The sequence below is a fragment of the Cupressus sempervirens genome, chromosome 3, assembly GCF_028749045.1.
Source record: "Cupressus sempervirens isolate cs-2001-9-10 chromosome 3, ASM2874904v1, whole genome shotgun sequence".
NCBI lineage: Eukaryota > Viridiplantae > Streptophyta > Pinopsida > Cupressales > Cupressaceae > Cupressus > Cupressus sempervirens.
Window position 1 is genome coordinate 501,425,222 of NC_143120.1, and position 20,964 is coordinate 501,446,185.

Below are 20,964 nucleotides of genomic sequence, written 5' to 3' on the forward strand. Positions count from 1 at the left end.
AAAAAATTAGAAGTAAAAAAGATTAAGATGAAAATGAAAAGAAATGGAAAAACATAAAGAGAAAAAAAATAGTAAAAAGGTTAATATTGGAAAAGATTATAAATGACACAAGGAGAAAAAAAGTAAATTAAGATAGGAAACTTAAAACGACATGATTTTCCTTAGTAGGAAAAAGTGTTTCATTGAAAACCCAACCCTTGGAAGCATTCATAAATTGGTTGGAGACAAAGTAATTTTGCAAAAGAGAATAGGAAGACAAGTTAGCCGGCAAAGAAAAGAAAATAATAGGATTACAAGACACTAGTTGCATAAGAATTCTGCTACGAAGGTGGCTGGGTTGTAACTCACTACCAAGTTGCCAAATAGAGAGGAGACAATAGCACCATACGTTGCTTGCTTCATATGACCGTACTTTCAGTCACCATCGTATGGGCACACTAGAGAGTTTGTCTGACATAATATCATACATCCTATACATCCTATACATGTCAGATACCTTGTACAACTATCGCAAGAAAGAGAGTGCATTGTACAACAAGAGAACACCATCAACCAACTACCAATAGCGTATAATAGTATCGTACGTCAATGACATGGAATAAAAAAGTAGCATAGTATGCGAGTAGTTGAAGGTCACCATATGACTACCAATAACGTAGGCTAGAGACAATAAACTAATTAGTTGTCAAGATTGTATGGAGAAAGAATGATACTTGAGATTTGAAAACTCCTTTATCATTTGTACAGAATGGGACTGCATTATGGACTTGGTAAAGCACAAGTTTACATGGAATAGTAGGGCATTTGATGTTTCCATATTTATACTGAAACTTATGAATGACCTCAGGAATGGGAAGATATACAATTGGGGAAGCGTATTATTTGAGTGAAGAAAGGAATATTTAAATCTTAGACATATGACATCTTATATTCCGCACCACAAAATTACATTATTTTTGGATTCCTTGAGGATACAGGTGCCACTTGATGAATGAAAGACGTTTGTACCAGCCAGCAAGGTGGAGTCATATAGACTTGCCATGTATTACTGGATGTGTCTAGATACTTTGCCAATGGAAATGACATGGATCCCCTTCGGAAGAAAGATAGGCAAGAGGCAAAAACTAGTATTGATGAAGGGGACAAAGACAACGAAGAAGAAGAAGATACAAAGATTGAAGAGCAGTGGTAGTCTCCCCTTTGGAGAGAGAGTGTGGCAGAAGAAGGGTTTTGCATGGCACCATACTAGGGAGGCAGTGCTGAGGTAGAAGGAGAGAATGAGACCATGGGCAAAGAAGATGAAGTAGGGGAGACAAAGGAAGGAGTGGAAGGTACACAAAGCATTCTACTAGATAGCTTTGTACCTACACTAGATAGGAGTCTATTAATTTCAAAGAGGGCTATATTAGAGAGGTTTGTAATTGTCAACAATGCCGAAAAGTGTTCAGTCTGGTACAATTTCCACCCATGGTAGACTTGGTCCCAACGGAGGGGCATATCAGGCACACGACATGTATAGGGTGGTCGACTTGAATGCATATAGAGCGTGTTCCACTAGTCTTCACCTTGTGACCTCATAAGGAGTTGAGCTGGTCACTTGTAAAATTGGTGGTAGCACCTCCACCTACCATTAGAGGTCACCTTTGTGAGAATAGTTGCAATCCCTACAATAGAGGGTGCAGTCCCTACGTTGGAGGGTGCAATCTCTATGATAGTGGATAGAGGACCTACGATTGAAGGAGTTGACAGGGATAGAGGAGAGGATACCACTATGGTACAAGATGTAGGAGATTAGAAGGGGGAGACATACTTGGCACTAATAGGAGATTGAGATAGACAACCTCTTGGAGAGGTTTAAGATGGGGGTTCGCAATATTGCACTACCCTCACCAATATTATTTATGGGGCAACACACTAACAAGTAGATATATAGAGGAGGTAGCACTGACGGTATTGGGGGAGAATATTGAGATAGAGGAAGGGAGCAGTCAACAGGGGAACATCTCCCTAATTGAGGCAAGAGCAATAAGAGACATTGTGTTGAGGCCACTCAATTGGAGGTTTCCATTCTATTGTTTAGACTTGATACATAGGATGCACTTGCATTCATCTAGTGATTTCTAAGAAAGCTAGAAGGGATGGTTGCAACAACATGTGGGGTGGCAGACCTCAGTAGGCAGTTGGACATAGGCTCTATAACATTGGAGGTGAGAGGCTTCTCATGTTAGTGTAGGGGGATTGCGAGCGGAAATTTACAGAGCACCTCATAGCTTGAGTATGGTTCCAGAGCGAGACCAAAAAGATGATGGAGCATTAGGGCAGACGGCATATTCTAGACTAGCGGGCCAGTATGATTAGTATCCTCTACAACCTAGAGTGCGCATTTCATGATACATTCCTTCAGCTCCAAAGGATGACCCAGGTTGTACAAAAGGTTGAAGAGGAGAATACATTGGCACTAGGATGAGAGGTAGCCTTGCTAGTGATAGTGGTAGATCTAGGAGAATGAGCTGGCTTAGAAGAAGGTAGATCAAGATGGGAAGGAGGGGCATTTGTTAGTCACCATAGTGGAACTAGAGTGCACAAAGAAAGACTTGATGGATGAACTCAAGATGATGAAGGTAGCTAGGAAAAAGACATGATAGCTGATTGAGACCTTAGGCTCCTCTGACAGCAGCTCTCGTAGTTGACATCCTCCACCATTCTAGGGATGTCCTCTCATCTTTCTTCTCTGCAGATTTGTTTGATGTTACGTGGGTGATTTTGTTTTCTCGTTTGAAAGATGACTTCTTTTTCGGGGTCTGATGTTGGCCGTAGCCATACTTTAGTCATTAGGAATAATAGTTCATGTTTTTGTTATTCATGGTAATTTAATTACAACTGGTTCTTGGGCTGCTGTAGGAACCAGTGGTTGGTGTGGCTATCCATCCATTGGGTGCTTTACATTGGTGAGCTGGCACCAAGAATATGTTACGGTTTTGGTACGACATTTTATAGAATAAAAGTATATCAATCTGCCAATGTTATGTGCATTGTGCTTATTTGAATTATTATGTTATTCATGTTCTTGTTTGAATTTACCTCTTTACTCTATATGTAACACAATATATCCCATAGGGAGTGAACAATGATTAACTCTATTCTTGTCACATGCCAAGCTTATGATTCAACATGGTGTTTACCATTATTATTTAATTTAGATCTATTACTGTTCTCAGTAACTAAGCCTAATAATGTGGACTGGTTTTTTAAGCTACCAGCATATGAAAATCATGGTGCTATATTTGTGAAAATTTCGCGAAAGCCTTGGCAACATTAATCCCCAGTCATACAATAAAAAGAGTATTCAGACAAGAGAGTTAAGATCAATATGAAATTTAAGATCTGAAATTGACATGGTTGACCTTTGCCAACAAACATGTGTACTTGTTACATCACTATTTGTGTCTTTCCCTTACATTGCTGGGTACAACTGTGCTAAAGAGCAGCTTTGCTGTGATAACAGGTTTTAGGAAACCTATTTCAATGGACAGTGACCGGACAGTTGTTGCAATCCAAGTCACTGCCAGACAGTACATGCTAGCAAGGAGTTGAAAGAATTCAAAAAATAAATTGCTTTAACTTATAAGATCCAAGTTTTTATTAAATTTTTTTTTATATTTCTTTTTTTTTGAATTTTTGTTCTTTAGAGCTCCAGGAGGTGATTTACAACATATAGCTGTATTCATCCTCTGAACCGATTACTGTGTGAGATTTTAATGAATTGAAGTTTCTAGAATCTAGCTTCTTGAAGATGAGACACATATATCTCTATTTTCAAAAATGTGAACTTGTCTTTCTGTTGGCCGTTGCTAATTATGTTGTATATGCAGCGAGAGACTGGAAGGCCATATATTCCAAGAAGAAGACCATCTACTAAACCTGAAGATCGTCCGTTGTCAGATATCCATCCCTACTCCAAGAAGGTATTTGTTAGGAAGTTATTGATGCCTTTCAGATAATTTCTTGCTTACTGCCTGCAACGAGTGCAATCGCATGTATTACTATCAAAGAGTAGGTTTCTTAGCTTGGGATGTTTTTGGCAGTTTGAAGCTTTTTTATTCTGTTTGATCTTTCTTCTACTAGATACAATCTTCATAAGCCAAGTTATAAGAGAGCACCTTTAAGTGTTTCCTGCATAAACATAAAAATCTATTCGTCTCATTGGAGTACAAAATGGCTCTATATCTCTATAGTTTACCATGTCGATCTTCAGTAAGAAGAATAAATTAGATTGTTTTTGTTATCTTTTCATTGTTTACAAAAGTTCAAGACCTGTCATTTCCTGCTTTGAGGTCAAATATTTTAAACTGATAATAATGGGCTATAGCTATATCGCTTATGCACTCCTCTGTGTTTGTATCAGTACAACTTGGCTAGGGCTCAGGAATGTTGCTAAAGAATTAATTTCTGCGTTGAATGCATCATAATGTCTATGTTTTTTTCTACGCATCCATAATGTTTTTCTATATTAAAGATCAAGCAGAAAACTACAATATAACTTGAAGTTTAGCAAAAAAGCTTGGAGAGTGAACCTGCTGTTAAGTGTTACAACATCAGCAGCCAGTAGACAGTAGCTTATAGAGGTATCATTTATACATTTATCGACCAAAAATATCAAAGTTTTTAAGCTATCTAACTGAAACTATCTATTTATCATCTTTAATACCAAGCTCCAATAATGTTATTGGAGCATTCCACTTCATTAGCTTGCACTGGTGGTTCATGGGGAGGTCCTGCAGCAATTGCTTCCCATTCAGGTGCATCTGGTGGTGTAATGGGCACCCCTGAATGTCCCAAAAAACTACCAAATTGCTGAAAGGAATTATGTCAAACAGTTTGCATTCAACCTCTTATTTCTCCGTTTAATGTTTTAAACCCCTTATAACTCCGGAAATCAAACGTTTATTTGTTTGTTGTGTTTTGTGCACGGAATTGGTATCATACAACATAAACAAGAAAGAAACTACAATAATATGCAAAGTGGAAATGAACTGCTGCCAATAAAATGTTATTTTCAGAATTCATAAAACCAAATACATGGTAGATTTATCAACTCACTAATTACTTCAGCATTATTGACATAATATTCCAGCCCATGCTTTCGAACTTGCTGTTATAGTGCCGCATGAATAGTGTCGCATGAATAGTGCCACATGAATAGTGCTGCTACAGTACTTTGTCCTTCAATCAGTCCACTACCTTCGTAATATCATTCCCTCAAAGCGGCATAAGCGTGGACAAGTAGTGAAGAAGATATGAACAAAATACCAAATCTGCCTGTAGCTGGAAATGCAACTAAACTGCCTGATAATGAAGCCGATAACAAAGAATTCCAAAGGCCAAACCCCAAAGGAATGACGTCTAGAATGTTACAAGAGAGGATAAACGTCCTCAAATGCCAAGAACAGAGCTGCAACTCACACACCAATTTCTTCTCATATTCAACTTGTCTAATGAAGCCACAAATGCTTTCTTTTATTCTATTTCCAAGGGTCTGCTCAACTCATATGGGCAATGTGGGATAAAAGATGTGTAATATATAAAACATATATTAAAATACCCCTTATGTCTCCCTTGGGTACACATCCCAATAAAATAAATATTAAAGTAACACTTTAATATTTTACAATTAAATTAGACGTTACTTTAATAAAACTTCAGGCATTAAAATGTATTAGCAATCAGACTCCGAATAATGCGAGTGATAGCTCATTGGAAAGCTCTTACCGAGGAGTATCAAATCCAATCACCAAAATTGACCTGCACTGTCCTGCCGACTTACTAAAAATAGTAAGTATGCATGAAACTGAGTAAATCAACTTCGTTTTGGGGGTGAAAAGATTCTTTACAGGGTTTAGTGCGAGGTTTGGCCTAGACATTTCCAATTTTAGACCCATCAAAGCTGTTTTGGCAGGTTGTTCGGATACTTACTAATTTTTAGTAAGTAAATAGAGCTTAGTATTCTTGATATCCTAGTGTTGGTTTGGAAGCGTCTCGCCGAGAGCTTTCCAACAAGCTATTGCACGTGCTTATCCAAGTTCGTTTGATCAGTTATTTTAATGTCTGATGATTATATGGTTTACTAATTAAGTGACTATTAAAGTTCATTTAACTTGTCACTTTATTTTTAAAAAGGTACTATGTTCACTTAAGTGACTAAAGGACAAAAAGTTTCTTTATCCCACATTGCTTAAAAGAGCATGCATCACATTGGAAAAAGTGATAAAGGTACAACAAGTTCCACATGGGAAGCTATGAAGATTATATTACTTAAAAAAAAAAATTAATTTGGGAGCTAGAAACAGTTGCTGGTTATTTCTGCAAGGATGCAAACCCTTGAAGAAGCATTTGAAGGTTGGATGCAAACCTAGCCCCCTTACAGGTTTTATCTACATTGCCAATCTAACTGTCATTTCTATTTAGAAGATTGGATTATTGGGATTGTTGCATGTTATTGTATCGTTGTTGTATAATACAGTAACGTTACTGGGCGGTTATTTGTATTAACTGCTTGTTTATGTATGAACTTCTAAATATTGGGGAAATAAAATAATCTTTTCTGAGTTTCTTGTATGTAAATCTGTTGGTTAGAAATCAATTAGAGTTCTGAAATTTATTTTGAATATTGGTTTTCTGTTTAGATTTAAATCTGCACTTTTATATCTCGGGCTTTGGGTAAAATATCTGGGAAGGGATATTACAGTAGTATTAGAGCTGGTTTTCCTGCCAGCCTATGAAGTTTAATTCAAAGAAAAAATTATAAGGAGCTTGTCGGGACTTAAAAGATATGTGAGGGTAGAAAGAAAGTGCAGAGGAAAATACTCAGCACAACACAACGAGGAGGGTTCTCCATTCTGGAAAGAGGTAGGGTAGACGTGGGCAACATAATTTGAATCGGAATTCATGCTATACAGTTTTTAGTACAGAGACGGAGTTACAGGAATACAACAGAGCTGGTTGTCAAATGGTTATTCACTACATTGGTAGCTATGGATGCACAGTGTTAAAGAATCTGTGATTTTGAAACTCACAATGGTAGAATTGTATTCGGAATATATGAACTGGTAGTTGTTGGGAGTAACCAAAGGAGAATAACAAAGAGATGGGACGTTCTCGGTAGCAGAGGGTCTAACAGCGTTAAGGAAAGCCTCCAATTCTGTTAAGGAGCAGCTATAGGATCGGTTTTTGTGGACATGTATATCTTCTTTCATTTTGGGCAAGCCAGAGGTGGTTCACAATTCCATCTTTCCATTTTCGAGCTGGCATGATGCACGTAAAGGGCATGGTATCAGTCGGCAAGAGTCACGAGTAGGAAGCAGTCTCAACATTGGTATTGTCACCACACACTATGAGCAATTCGTGTGATAGGAAGTCATGGAGTTGGTAACTGGTAAGGTCACACTCTAACATTTGTTCCAAATTGCAGAGACGTGTCAAGGGAGCACAAGTTGCGTCCAGTGTGAAGGGAAATAACTGATATTTTACCTAGCTGCGGCTGTGAGTTGTAGGCATTACATGAGAGTTTGGAATCTCTGAACGCTGGTTGCAATATTGGTATCACCAATTCGTGAATGTGACTAATTGGTGCTTGGGAGCAGACGTGATATTTTCCTACTACAAAACTGGTCTAATCGACATACTTGATTGCTGGAACACATCGTAATCATGGAACGGACGTTGTAGAGACAGGTCGGGGTTGGCAGAATATGTAAGGCAGGCACCATGTTTAGTTCATTCCGACTATTGAAGAGAACAAATATTCCCTACAACACCCCACCTCCAACATGAATATGACAGTCGGCAGTATGATTGGTCTTAGTGTCAGAAGTCTCAAACTCAGATTTCAAGCGTCTTGATTGGCATCCGTCGGGTAGGATACAATATCGAGTTGAAGTCGCATACTTTCATATACCAGTCATTATGGAACTCCCGAGTTTGTAGTGTTGGGCGGACAACATTTGAAGAAATAGGGTGGAGGTTGTTTGGAGTGCATATGGGTAAAGCACAGTTGTTTTCTTCATTAGCTCAGTCTGTATCGACGTTGAGAGACTACCTTTCCTTGCACGGGTTGTGAAAGTCCATTGCTGCAATAGAGTAGGAGAAGATTGTTTGGTTCCCAACCAATGACCATGAGATTGGAAACTCAAGCCGGACACGGGTTCTCAACCACCTAACCACAATACGGGTTGGCCACTACCTACCATCTCTTTCATTTTGTGCTTACTATAGTTGTCACTGTGTTTAACCTTGGATACTGTAGCTGCATGTCCTTTTTTTGTATAATCAGTTTTGATTGAATGAATTGGTGCCTCTTAATTTGGATTGTCTTTATGGGTACGACCTTCAGATGTGTTTATTGTTTACTAGAAGTTCAGTCCTTTTTGCCTAATATCAAATCAGAATGACACAAATGGTTTTCAGAGTATTAAATTGTGATTGAGACTTAAGATTGCCATTCAAGTGTTGGCTAAAACACTATAGTTCAAACTGAATTTGGGGCCAGTTTAATACATTTATTAGCAATGATAATAGATCATACCCAGGCTGTTCAAATGCTGTTCAGAATATATTAGAGGATGTGGTATAATTCTTTGACAAATTTCCAGATTACAGTACAAACTTTTTGAATTTGAAAATTAACTTTGAATACTAGAGTTGGAAAAAAAAAAGCCATAGTTCTGTATGCATCATTGGAAAAATCAATTGAGAACAGTACAGTGGTATAATGCTCTAACTTCAGAGAGGAAAGGATTGGGAATGTGCTGGGCCTATTTATTGATTTATTTCATTGAGAATGATAGATACAGTTAGAGCATTGTGGAAAACTATCATTGGAAACGAGTTGATAGGGATTTGTGGAGTTGGAACTTGCTGAAGATATCCGCTAGTATATACCAGGACATCAAGGCCTTTTCCAGTGAATCATCAATCTTGAATCCAGATCAAGAGTTTGGTTGGAACCAGTGGTTATCATCGCCATTTAGAGATATAGGACTCCTTCAGCATTGTGTAATTCTTTTGCAGGGTTTTGCAGAGCATAGGACTTTTGAGGATTCAAATCAACAGAAATTGTAGCAAATCAGATGTTTAGGAAGTCTAAGACTGCTAAAACCAAACATTGATTTTAATAAGAAGTCAGGTCCCAACACATCAGCCTTTAGAATCTTAAGAGAGAAGCTACGGGAGAGATGCACAGTCTGGAAAAGGATCTTATCAAAGTACATAAATAGTTAGCGCAAAATTTCCAATCCGATATGAGGACTGAAATAATGAGCATATATGATGAGTACAACAAATTCCCTCTATAGATTCAAAAAGAATTTTCTTTCATTGATTATGTGGACTTTCAACTAGAGTTGCAAAACAAGATGGATATGATAAGAAACAAATACTATGAATTGTCTCAAAATCTCCTTGCACAGGACAGTTACAAAGAATTGCATAGCAAAGATATCAATCAACCTGATAGTAGTACTAATAATGGCACAAGTATACTAACAGGTGATTGAGAGACAAAAGTATCTTATGGAGCTGTTTAATCTAGTCTTTCTGATGAGCAGGTTAATGACCCATGTAGTAGAGTTGACCAAACCACCAACGTTGGCAACTCCAACATCTTATTTGGTGACATGGAAATTAACTTGGATGAATTTTATGATGATAGCAGGCTGTAAATTATGTCAAGTTTTGAGGAGGAGAAACTGGACCGCAATGTTGGCAGGATAGATGAACTAGCACACATTGAGTTAGAGGATATATCTGAAAATGTTGTTCCCCTAGGTGATGCAAAATCAGAAAACTCTATGGAGAACAACCCATTTGTGTTTGAAGGGGATAGTCAAAAACCATTATCACTCCTTGACTTATTGGATATGCTTTTGGTCAAACAGGACAAGATTGTCCAAGTGTTGACGAGGTTGGATGATTCTTCCAATTTGATTGAGGATCTCATGTGGAAGATTGTGACAGAAGAGAGGCATGAGAATGTTTGCGGTATCACAAGTCCTCTTTTACATACTATTTTTGAAGGTTTGAAAATGATAAAATATGAGTACTTGCAACTATTAATGGATAGAGATCTAGCAATAAAATTTGGAAGAGACAAGGAGAATGAGGTAGATGAGCTATGTCTTCAATTGAGCTTAACACCTTATTCCATTCACAAAGCTGAAAATCAAACAAGTGGGGCAGCTCCTTATGAAGAAGATGACAGTGATTCAAGGGCACAAGAAATCACACAAATCATTGAAGGAATTCATAAAGTGGGTAGATTTGAAGGCAAGCAATGTGATTCAATCACATATTTCCCGTTTGAGACTATCTATGGTGAGAAATTTTTTATGGATCAACAAGTTGATAAGTCTGAAAATTCTAATTTTTATGGCAGCAGCTGTACATTTTCACAAGAGGACATGGTTAGTGATACGAGAAGTGAGGATAATTCAAAGATTTCAGCTAATGGTGAACCATCCTTTTATGAAGACTTTGACATAAGCGAGAGTACTTATGGTGGAGTGGGAAGTTCAGATTTATCCTTAGTATGCTCTAAGGGAATTTTCAGCTTGCCCAGAGTTTTATCACCTAGCTCTTATGAGATGGCCACGGCCTTTTTGTTAATTGGTGATTTTTCTTGGTGGTATATTCCAGCTATCAATGATTTGCTTGTGTATGTTAGTAGTATATTCGCTGATTCTATTTGGCCTTCAAGGGTCAATAAGTTATTTGTAGACGAGTGGGGAGAACATACACCACCCTACGTTCCACATGAGGTGTCTTCATTCTTTATCTAGTAGTATATTGAAGACAGTGGGAGCATTCATGATGTTGGTGATTCACCAACCACTCCTTCCTTTATCCAGGATCATGTTGATTGGATGATTGGGAATCCAGGTGCTAATAGTATCTTACATCTGGTGGATTATGTTGTGTTGTTACACAAACACATGATTATGATTCGTGTTTGTTAGCCTTCTGATATATCAGAGTTCCAGTGATTAGGATTACTTCATTTTCATTAGAGTGATATAGTGATTGAGTCATATTGGCCGGATCTGTCATTGTCATCAGTTCAGTTATTGCAAGAGTGGTACAGTTAGTACAGGAGTGGGTCAGTGGTATCTCAGACAGCGCACGAGTTCTCACTTGGGATCCATGGGGAGCATCCCTACGTATTGCCTTTTATCGAGGAGCTAGGAGGAGAGTTTGGTTGCTATCATCTTGGGGTGGATATGGGTATATTGTTGAGCCCCCATTTTCACTTGACAGTACAGACTCGCAGGGTCATTCATGGAGTGAGGCATTCATTCTGACCGATGGTATTTGCACACAGGGTAGCAGTACGTGGTAGTTGGTGTCCCTTTATGGTGAGACTGGGGATCCTGGCATTTAGTTATTTGGTACATTGATTCCTATTGTACTGTTTCACCCTTCTGAGTTTGGGAAGATGCATGCTGGGGTACATCGGCTGAGGAGTAGAACCTCATTCTCGAGGTGAGTATGGGATCCTGGCATTTGGTTTCTGTAGGTATGAGTGGATTGCTTGAGGGCAAGCAATCTTTAAGGAGGGAGGCTTTGTCATGTCCCCTTTTTTTGGGACATTATAATTCTGTGTGTTGGATCACTTCGCCTAGGTTTCGGGGGCAAAAAGATTCTTTACAGGGTTTAGTGTGAGGTTTGGCCTAGACATTTCTAGATTCAGACCCATCAGAGCAATTTTGGCAGGTTGTTCGGATACTTTTTAGTAAGTAAACAGAGCTCAGTATTCTTTATATCCCAGTGTTGGTTTGGAAGCGTCTCGCCGAGAGCTTTCCAACGAGCTATTGCACGTGCTTATCTGAGTTTGTTTGATCAGTTATTTTAATGTCAAATCATTATATGGTTTAATGACTAAGTGACTATTAAAGTTCATTTAACTTGTGACTTTATTTTTAAAAAGGTACTATGTTCACTTAAGTGACTAAAGGACAAAAAGCTTCTTTATCCCACATTGCTTGAAAGAGCGTGCATCACATTGGGAAAAGTGATAAAGGTACAACAAGTTCCACATGAGAAGCTATGAGGATTATATTACTTAAAACAAAAATTAATTTGGGAGTTGGAAACAGTTGCTGGTTATTTCTGTGAGGACGCAAACCCTTGAAGAAGTATTTGAAGGTTGGACGCAAACTTAGCCTTCTTACAAGTTTTATCTACATTGCCAATCTGACTGTCATTTCTATTTATAAGATTGGATTATTGTGATTGTTGCATGTTATTGTATTGCTATTGTATAATACAGTAACATTACTAGGCGGTTATTTGTATTAACTACTGGTTTATGTATGAACTTTTGAATATTGGGGAAATAAAATAATCTTTTTTGAGTTTTTTGTACGCAAATCTGCTGGTTAGAAATCGATTAGAGTTCTGAAATTTATTTTGAATATTGGTTTTCTGTTCGGATTTAAATTTGCACTTTTATATCTTGGGCTTTGGGTAAAATATCCGGAAAGGGATATTACAAAGATTAAGTTCTAGGTCATTAAGCTTGTTTTGGAGGATTGCTTCTTACCTATTTCTATCCTTACCCTTCTTTTTTCCCACATTTTGAAACAATTTCCTCCAAATTTGATAGAGCAATTCCATTGATCAATGAAGCTTATATTCGTATTACACAATCTAGCTATATGAGTACCATTTGAATAGCTTCATAGGTTTCTAAGTCATTGAGGAGGGAAATATTTAACTTGAAGGAACGTTTTGGTCTAATGTCAGGGCCATTTTTACTCAAACTTTCCATCTCCATTGCAAAACAAATAGGGGAATGATCTGAAATAGATGCTGGGGACACTTGAATGGGAGAGATTCCAAAACTCGAAGGGAAAATAAAAAAAGAGGCATTTGCATCGACTCTATCAAGCCTACAGTAAACCTTGTTTCTGATAGCTTGGTTATTAGTCCAAGTATACCATATATCAGGGAAGAAGCTTTTCCTATTGCTAGTAGGGTTCGTGAGATTGAGCCATCTCTTAGCTTTGGTCCAGAAGGACTCATTGCCTTTCCATGAGTTTTTAACATCTCTACATTTGTCTTCTCCATACTCAACCATATTAAAATCCCCTGCAATGATCCAATGGGCCTTAGGTAAGGTCATGGCCATCCAATCCCAAAGTTTTTCTCTATCCCAATAATCATTTGCAGCATAAAGATTACAAATACCAGTAGTTTTTCCCTGTAAAGATAAAGTTAACCATATTACCCTATTGCAAGGGGAGAATCCATGATCTACAATGAGTTCCTCCCATTAACGATGACATAGGATAGCCACGCCCCCTTTACTTCTCTCATGAAAAGAATAAAATTGCTTAGCTTCATTCCAAATAAATTTCATAATAGTATAGGCATGATATCCAACCACCTTGATCTCTTGTTAAAACACAAAATCAATGTGATGTAACTTATTTCTCTAATCCCTAACTACATACTTTGTATCAAGCATTTCTAAACCCTAACATTCCAACTTGAAAATTTAATCACTAGGGTTTGTTTGGGGCTTTAGGAATACCACAAAGTCTATTAAAGCACCTAGGGATCTTGGGTCTTTTGGCCCTATTATTCATGTTCTTGTTTTTAGATATTGAAGTCCTATCCAATATTTTCCTATTCTTCTCTTTCTTTCCCCCCCCACTATACTAAAGCCTTCATCATTAGAATTGTCTGTGTTCATGATCAAATCTTCAGCCTCATCTAGTTCAATATCACATTCACTGTTGGAGACAATAGCCTCCTTTCTATTCTTATCATCTTCTTCTTGGTGGGCCTTTGCTATTTCAATTTCATCCCCAATGTTATGAGAAACAACTTGTTGAGCAGTTTTAATAGGTTCCTTCAAATTATCATTTCCCTTCTCAATAATCAGATCTTTGGTAAGGTTCCTATGCTTAGAAGGCACAATAAATGATTTTGAGGCTTCCTTATTCATCCTTGCTGCTCTGTCATTAATAGACTCCAAAGCCAATTGTTGGGCATTTTTCTTACTTGAATTGAGTGGGGTATTCTTGGGAACCGACCCTTGGTTATCAATCAAACTATTAGGCTCTGCATTAACAATATCAGAGGGAGAAATGACTTCATAATCTTCTTCAAACAAAGGATTAGAGAGTTAAATAAAAGCATTGGTGGTAGGAATATCAGGGCTAGGTTGAATCACAGGGGAGGCAGAAGCAGGAATGGCTTCATAATATTCTTCAAACAAAGAATTAGAGAGTTAAATAAAAGTATTGTTGGTAGGAATATCAAGGCTAGAATGGCAAGGTGATTGAATCACAGGGGAGGCAGAAGCAGGAATAGGGATACTAGATGGCTCATCAGGAGGGTCAATGACAATTGTGCTACGAACAGAGGGCTTAGCTTTGACAAAAGAAGGTTTGAGATTAGGGCAATTCTTCTTGCAAATGGAACAAGCATTAAGGTTGCCGAAAAGCTTAAGTTCCCATTCAAAAATAGATTCATCAAGCTTTAACACCAGCCTTTTAGGCAGATCCACTTCAGGGAAGAAGGCTATGAGAACCCTGTCATTAAGGTGCAGAAGGGTAATCTTGGATTCCTCAACTTGCATAACAGAGCCCAACTTGTTTAGCATATGGGGTAGAAAAGGACAGAGCTCAGGTTGGAGATTAATAATTTCTAACTAGTTAGGAGGGGATCTAGCCATGACTTGTTCAAATTTGCCATCAACAGACCAGAGGAAGGCCGTAAAAATGGTTTTACTCACATTCCAAAAGGTTCTTTTCAAAACTTTTTCCTGCATGGCATGATTTTTAAAATATATAAAAAAGAAACCTTACTGAAGCATTCTACGAATCGAAAACTAATTTGAATGCCTAATTTAGAACCCCATACATTGTTAATCCATTCATCAAAAAATCTTCTTGAAGGTTAAAAATCAGAATCAATAGCAGCAAAGAAAATAGCAACATTTAATCTTGTTCTCTCATTCCTATGGACAGCCTTCATATCTTCATTTGGGGAAAGGTGAAGAGATTTACAAGTGTCAGGAGGTACCGATCGTCTCTTCCTTCTCCGGTGTTCTGCCACTTTCTCCACTTCCTTTGGGGGCTCCCCCTAATACTCCTTCACCTTCCATTGCTGCCACTACGAAGTTTCTGCTAAACTCTGCAGAGGGCAGCAAACAGTTTCAAAGTCCTCTATAAAGACAACCTTATATGAAGGTTTATCTCCTGAATGCAAAACTTTTCTTGCAACTAGTTTCTCGGAAGAGTTTGAAGAAGAGCTTTTAACATTCCCACTAGTCGGTTCCATGCATTTATCACCATTTATGATATTGTTCTCTGTATTAATAGTGGTTGTCTCATCAACCGTATTCTTTTGAGTGCCTCTAGGGTCATCCGAGGCTGTCTTTCTTAATTCACATAAATGAAAATCAGCCTAAACTGCTGGAATCTAGTGATATCTAGAAACAAGTACAAAGGTCGGGAGAAAGAAACCACCAAAGAGCAAGAATAAAGGAGATAACAAAAAGAAGCCACACGAGTGCATTTAAATCAAATTGAGAAAGAAAGGAAAAAAGAAAACAAAGAGGATGTAGACACAATTGATGCAGACCCCCCAAAAAACTCTTTGGGGATCGCACCACCAAATCCACACATTCACTTTAGCGCAGGTAGGCCAGAATCTTGCGCCAAGTTGCAGACTGGCTTTAAGCTTTTCCAACTTCTTGCGCATCCATGATGTTAACTAGACAGGGAGTGGAAATGTACATATGAAATTGAGAGTTGACAAAGTAAGATAAAATTATTAATGTCCAAAAAGAGATCATAAGCGGGCCTAAGGGACTGAAGATATAAACAGAGACCTGAAGGCACCAGGACCACCAAACGGTGTCCAACAAAAAGGAAACAAACATAGCAAGAAGCAAGCAAAGAGAAACAACAATAGACAAGAGAGACTGCAAAACAACTAGTGGTTCATAGTTGTCAAAAGAAACTTGTTCTCATAGTCCACCAAACAACTAGTGATTCATGGTCTCCATCATTGTACTCATCTTGGAATACCCTTTATCCAAGATTGTGGTTCTCAATTTGTAGTCACCTGGAGGCACAACTGTTGATACTCCCCCTTTGCAACCACCTGCATCATCTCCTTATAATAAGGAGATCAAGCTACATGAAGTGGGATGCCATTTGAAATTTGTTTTGCCAACAGACTCCTCTATCTCCTCTTTCAAGCGTGCATTAAACAAATCTTCTATGAGGTTACTTTTAGTTGTCACCTTCTGTTTCCCCTTGCTGAGTTGTGCTTCAGCAATAGCACTACAAGTGGAAGAAGGTCTCGAGGCTGCTCTTGCCACTGATTTTGCTCTCTTTTGTGATATAGGAGTACGAATATGTGGCTGCCCTTGTATTTTCTGCTCATGCAACTACTGAAAACTTTGAATTTGTTTCCTACCGGATATGGTAGTATGCATTTCGATTCCCAAGTCATCTGGAAGACCTCAAAGCTTGTTGAACTCAATCCTATAATGCAGATTTTTAGCCTTCTTAAAAAACAAACAAGCTCCCACACATTTCCCTAGCCAAAATAGAAAGTGTGCATTAACTCTAGTGATGCTACCAAACCCTTCTGTATAACAAATGTTGCATTTGCACTTGTGTGACCACCAGATCATGTTGGGGTTGTTATTCTTGTTCTAAATTGTCTAAGAGGAGATTTAGGATTGCATGCACCCCTAGACCACTTTGTCAAAAGAGTAGAGGGACGATCAGGAGATGGTGGACTAGGTGGCCAACTGTCTATGGATTCAATTTGCTCATTCTCACCCCCCTCATTGGTCTCAAAATCATACTTAGGTTCGTAATCTGATCGGCTACTAGTGCTACTATGAGAACTAGTTTCTTGTTCCATCTCATCATCACTTGTTTCATGACTTTGGGAGCTCATTTTTGACACTCCATTTCTCCCCAAATGCAAAATAAAAATCAATAAATACATGGTTTCAGCCTATGGCCTACTTTTAATCTATAAAATCTGAAAAAGAACAAGAATTTAGAAAATGAAGCAACAAGAATCTACTTCAATCTAGAAATGAAATTTAAATAGTTGTAACAAAATGAGACAACAAGAAATGTGAAACTAAAAGCAATGAACATTTATTTGGAAATGAGAATATAAAATAAGAACTTAGTTATAAACCCTACCTTGCTTGAAAAATCTCTTCAACAAGGTGAAGAATCTTCTTACTCTTCTTGCTTTTTATCAATCCTCTTTGTCTTGCAATCACTCTTTTCACTCTTACAATCACCTTTTTCTCAACGCTTCACTCTTCTTCTTGTTGCAAAAACTCAGAAATAAAAAAATGAATACAAATGAATTGCAGTAGCATTTTGAAGCAATATTAGAGAAGAGATAGGCCCCATAGACCCTTAGGGTTAGAATAGAACCCATTAAACAATTCTTTTTTTAAATTGCACTTTATTATGTGAAATGATGGGGGACTCCTGGGCGTCCCTTGAGGGGCCGAGTGATGCAATTTCATCCTGCTATCCATCTAGGGAAGCTAGAACATCCTTGTGTTTTTTGGTAGAATGGTGAATATTTGGTGGTGCTACCAAGGATGCTGAAACATTGTCCCCCCGTTCTAGGCGTATCCACATTCAAGGTACGTTGGTGATTTTGGGTGATGGGATGCATCCCTAGGGTACACTACTCGATATTGATTTTGACACTTGGTAATTTTTCAATAAGTGTTGCCATCCATTCCAAAGGGAAAGACTGTTGGCAAGAAAAACTATACAACTACTTGAATAATGTCATTGATGACAACTTATATAATTCCACCCATCCTCAACCACATATGTGGTTTTTTATTTATCGTGAACAACTAGTTCTCAAGCCCTGCCACTTCTAATATGCTTTCAGTGAAAGGGATGGGGAAAGGGTCTTTAATGGTGACCGCATCGAGACATCTAAATCCACACAAATTTGGATTTGGTTTGCTTCTTTTTTCAGGGAGATGACAATGTGCGACACCATTCACTCATCTGTACCTTTAAAATAATTCTTGCATCCAACATTTTCCCTATTTCGTCTTGTTCCTTGGCAACATAGTTCTTCTTCATGCGGTACAACCTCTTCCACATAGGTCGTTCACTAGGTATGAGTGGGGATTTGGTGGACTACGCACAACTTTGGTGGCTTGCCTTTTAAGTCTTTGTATGTCCAAGACAATAAATCTTTATATTACTAAAATATCTTGATTGATGTTGTCTCTAGTACAGGGTCCCAGTCATCCTCGATAAGGATTACCTTTGGGTCATCTTCCTTCTCAAGGTTCACCTTCTCTATGCTTGGTTCCTCATATTTTCTTTGCCCCTCTCAAATCAATGGGTTTATAATCTACCCTCATAGTGCCTTGTATTCACCGTACTCTAGTGGTAATGTGTCACTTTCTAGTGCTACTTCAGTTCCTAGCATGTTGCAGTTGGGATGAAAAACTTCATAGTCTTCCATTTGCTAGTGGAACAACCCATTGAAGGAATTGGCTACGTTTTTTGAATAGTTCTCCAACTTATATACCCCTGGTCATTGGGTTCCATTCCTCCTTCCATGTCAAATTCTCCTCCTTAAGACTTGGAGTCTAATGCGAGATCCTGGCTGATTGCCTGGTTTTGCAAGTCAATGACATACTTATTATTGTCACTTTTGATTGAGTGTGTTGTTCTTCTAGTGTGGATGGCTTTTGTAGTTATTAGCCAACCTTTTCCTAGAAGGGCATTGCCGTCCTTCTTTTCCAATGAAATAATCACGAAGTCCCAAAAGAACTTTTGGGTCACTAACTTCCTTTTGGGCCATAAGCGGTCTAATTGGTTAATGTTATCTTGGTTGACACCTACCAAATGGAAGGGTGATGGCAAGACTGTTGGCTTGCCAAGTACTTTTTGTGTTTCCTCTAACATTACGTTTGTGTTGGATTTTCGGTCCACAATTGTGCTTGTTAGTTTTTATCCCATTATCTCCATTTTGACCACCATCAGGGTCCTCTTGATGCGAACCGCTAGTAACGTTGGTTTGTGATGGGATTGCCTTTCTATTCCTTAGCTAGCTTTCCATTGTCAGTTGGCCTATCATTGTCCTAGTCACCATTGTTGTTACCAACCACGTTGGTTATTGCCACCTTTAATCGTGGCATGGCTCAAGAAGGTTTGCCACTTGTATATGTATAGTGGTTTGCAACATTTGCCACATAATGTTTGTTCATATTCTCATCATTGGGAAGTGCTAGCAGTGCCATGCAGCATTCTTTATTCCTCCTTCATTACCTAGTTGTTTCTTTCAATTTTTCTTTCTCCATGCAGGGGTCAAGATACGTGGCTTATTTCGCTTGCCTCTTTATGATTGCCAACACCTCTTCTCTTGGGTTTATGATGTCTAACATGTTTGACCCTTTTTGTATGGACCAGTCAATGTCCTTGTGATTACATAGACGACACCATTTGTACAACATACTTTTGCCTCCTTGCCTGCCTCGCAGTCCTATGTGAAGTGGTTGTTTGGTGGCATGTCCAACATTGCATCATGGGTTGCCCTTTGCATCATATTAGATGTGGCTTTTGGGTGTGTTTTTATTGCTATTATTGTTGCTATTATTTCCTTGTTGATTATTGTGGTACCCATTGGGCAAGGCATTGGATTTTGTAGCATTGGGTGGTGTGGTGGGTGCAATTGTCCGTTCTCCTTGGGTGAAGAGCACTTGGGTGTTCTTGGTCTTCAACTTCTATGAGCACTCCTTAATGGAGTGGCCCAGTGCTTAGTAGATGTCGCTGAATGACTTCTTCAGGTAGTTCGCCTTTGTATGACCTTTAAATTTGCAGCTAGTACACACAACTCTTTACCACCTCTGGTAGCTTCCTTTTTAGCTCTCATATCCTTCAGCATTTGCATCACGCCCTTTCAGACAGTTTGCATGGTCTTGATTCTCTGTCATTTTCGCCTGTATTATTCACCATCACTAGCTTTTTCTTTCCTTAGGATCTCTTGTTTTCACTTTTAATGTTTATTGTGCAGTTATTGGCATCTGCATAGGAAGAAGGGGTGCCATTTTCATTTTATTCTATAAGGATGTAATCGGTCCTTCAATCAACCACCTTTTCTTCAATTTGTTGGTTGGTTGGTTTCCATTTATAAATGGGTTTTCTTGAGCTACGATGGTAGGCCTGTATCCTTTTTTCGTGTTGTTGATCTCCGCTACCTCTTCATTATCATCTCAAAGTAGTTTGAATTCTTCCTAAAATGCCTGCCTTAAGTCATTCCAGAATGTTTTGCATGTTCTTGGCTGATTTGTTAACCATTTGATGGTGATCCTTTGTAAGGTGGTAGGGGATGCCTTTAACCAATTGTCTTGGTCAGCTTGGCCATTGGCCTTCCATATGGTTACACATGTTTTGCAGTGGAGGACAAGCTCCTCGGACCCATCTCCCATGAACTCAGGTGGTTTTTTCTTCTTCGGAGTATCTGACATTTTTCTCGTTCTGTTTGGAACTTGTGTATTTGTAGCTCTTTGTCGTTCCCCCAATGTCGTTCACAACTCGTTTTCCTCCTCTGTATTGTGCTCCCTTCTCATGGTTTTTGGTTTTAGCCCCCTATTATTGATACCTCTAATATTACTAGGTTCTCAAAACCTAACACAGTTTTATCAAATAGGTTCGCCATGTAGCAGTATAGGTTTTTTTCTTTGTGGTCTTCCTCCCGTGCAAAGGACAGGGATGATCCGCTTGGTAGGGAGTTGGTCTTCAAGTTCTTCTTATTGGTCACCTCCCGTATTGAAGGTTTTTTGACTTGGTCGGCAAGGTCTTCCTCTATTGCATTTGTGAATGGTAAATCCCTTGCAATTTTTTATCTGCTTTTGCCTTGTAGGTGGTGTTTTGC

General features: G+C 38.5%; 1 protein-coding gene across 3 annotated transcripts in view; it reads left to right on the forward strand.

The window, feature by feature from the left end:
- Positions 1-20,964, forward strand: part of PDE312 (Nucleic acid-binding, OB-fold-like protein) — a 245,643-nt gene that overhangs the window by 65,399 nt on the left and 159,280 nt on the right. For all 3 annotated transcript variants that reach the window (XM_089820551.1, XM_089820550.1, XM_089820552.1), the window contains exon 8: positions 3,873-3,965. In XM_089820551.1, coding sequence (XP_089676677.1) covers positions 3,873-3,965 — 93 coding nt within the window. The remainder of the gene's footprint in view (positions 1-3,872; positions 3,966-20,964) is intronic.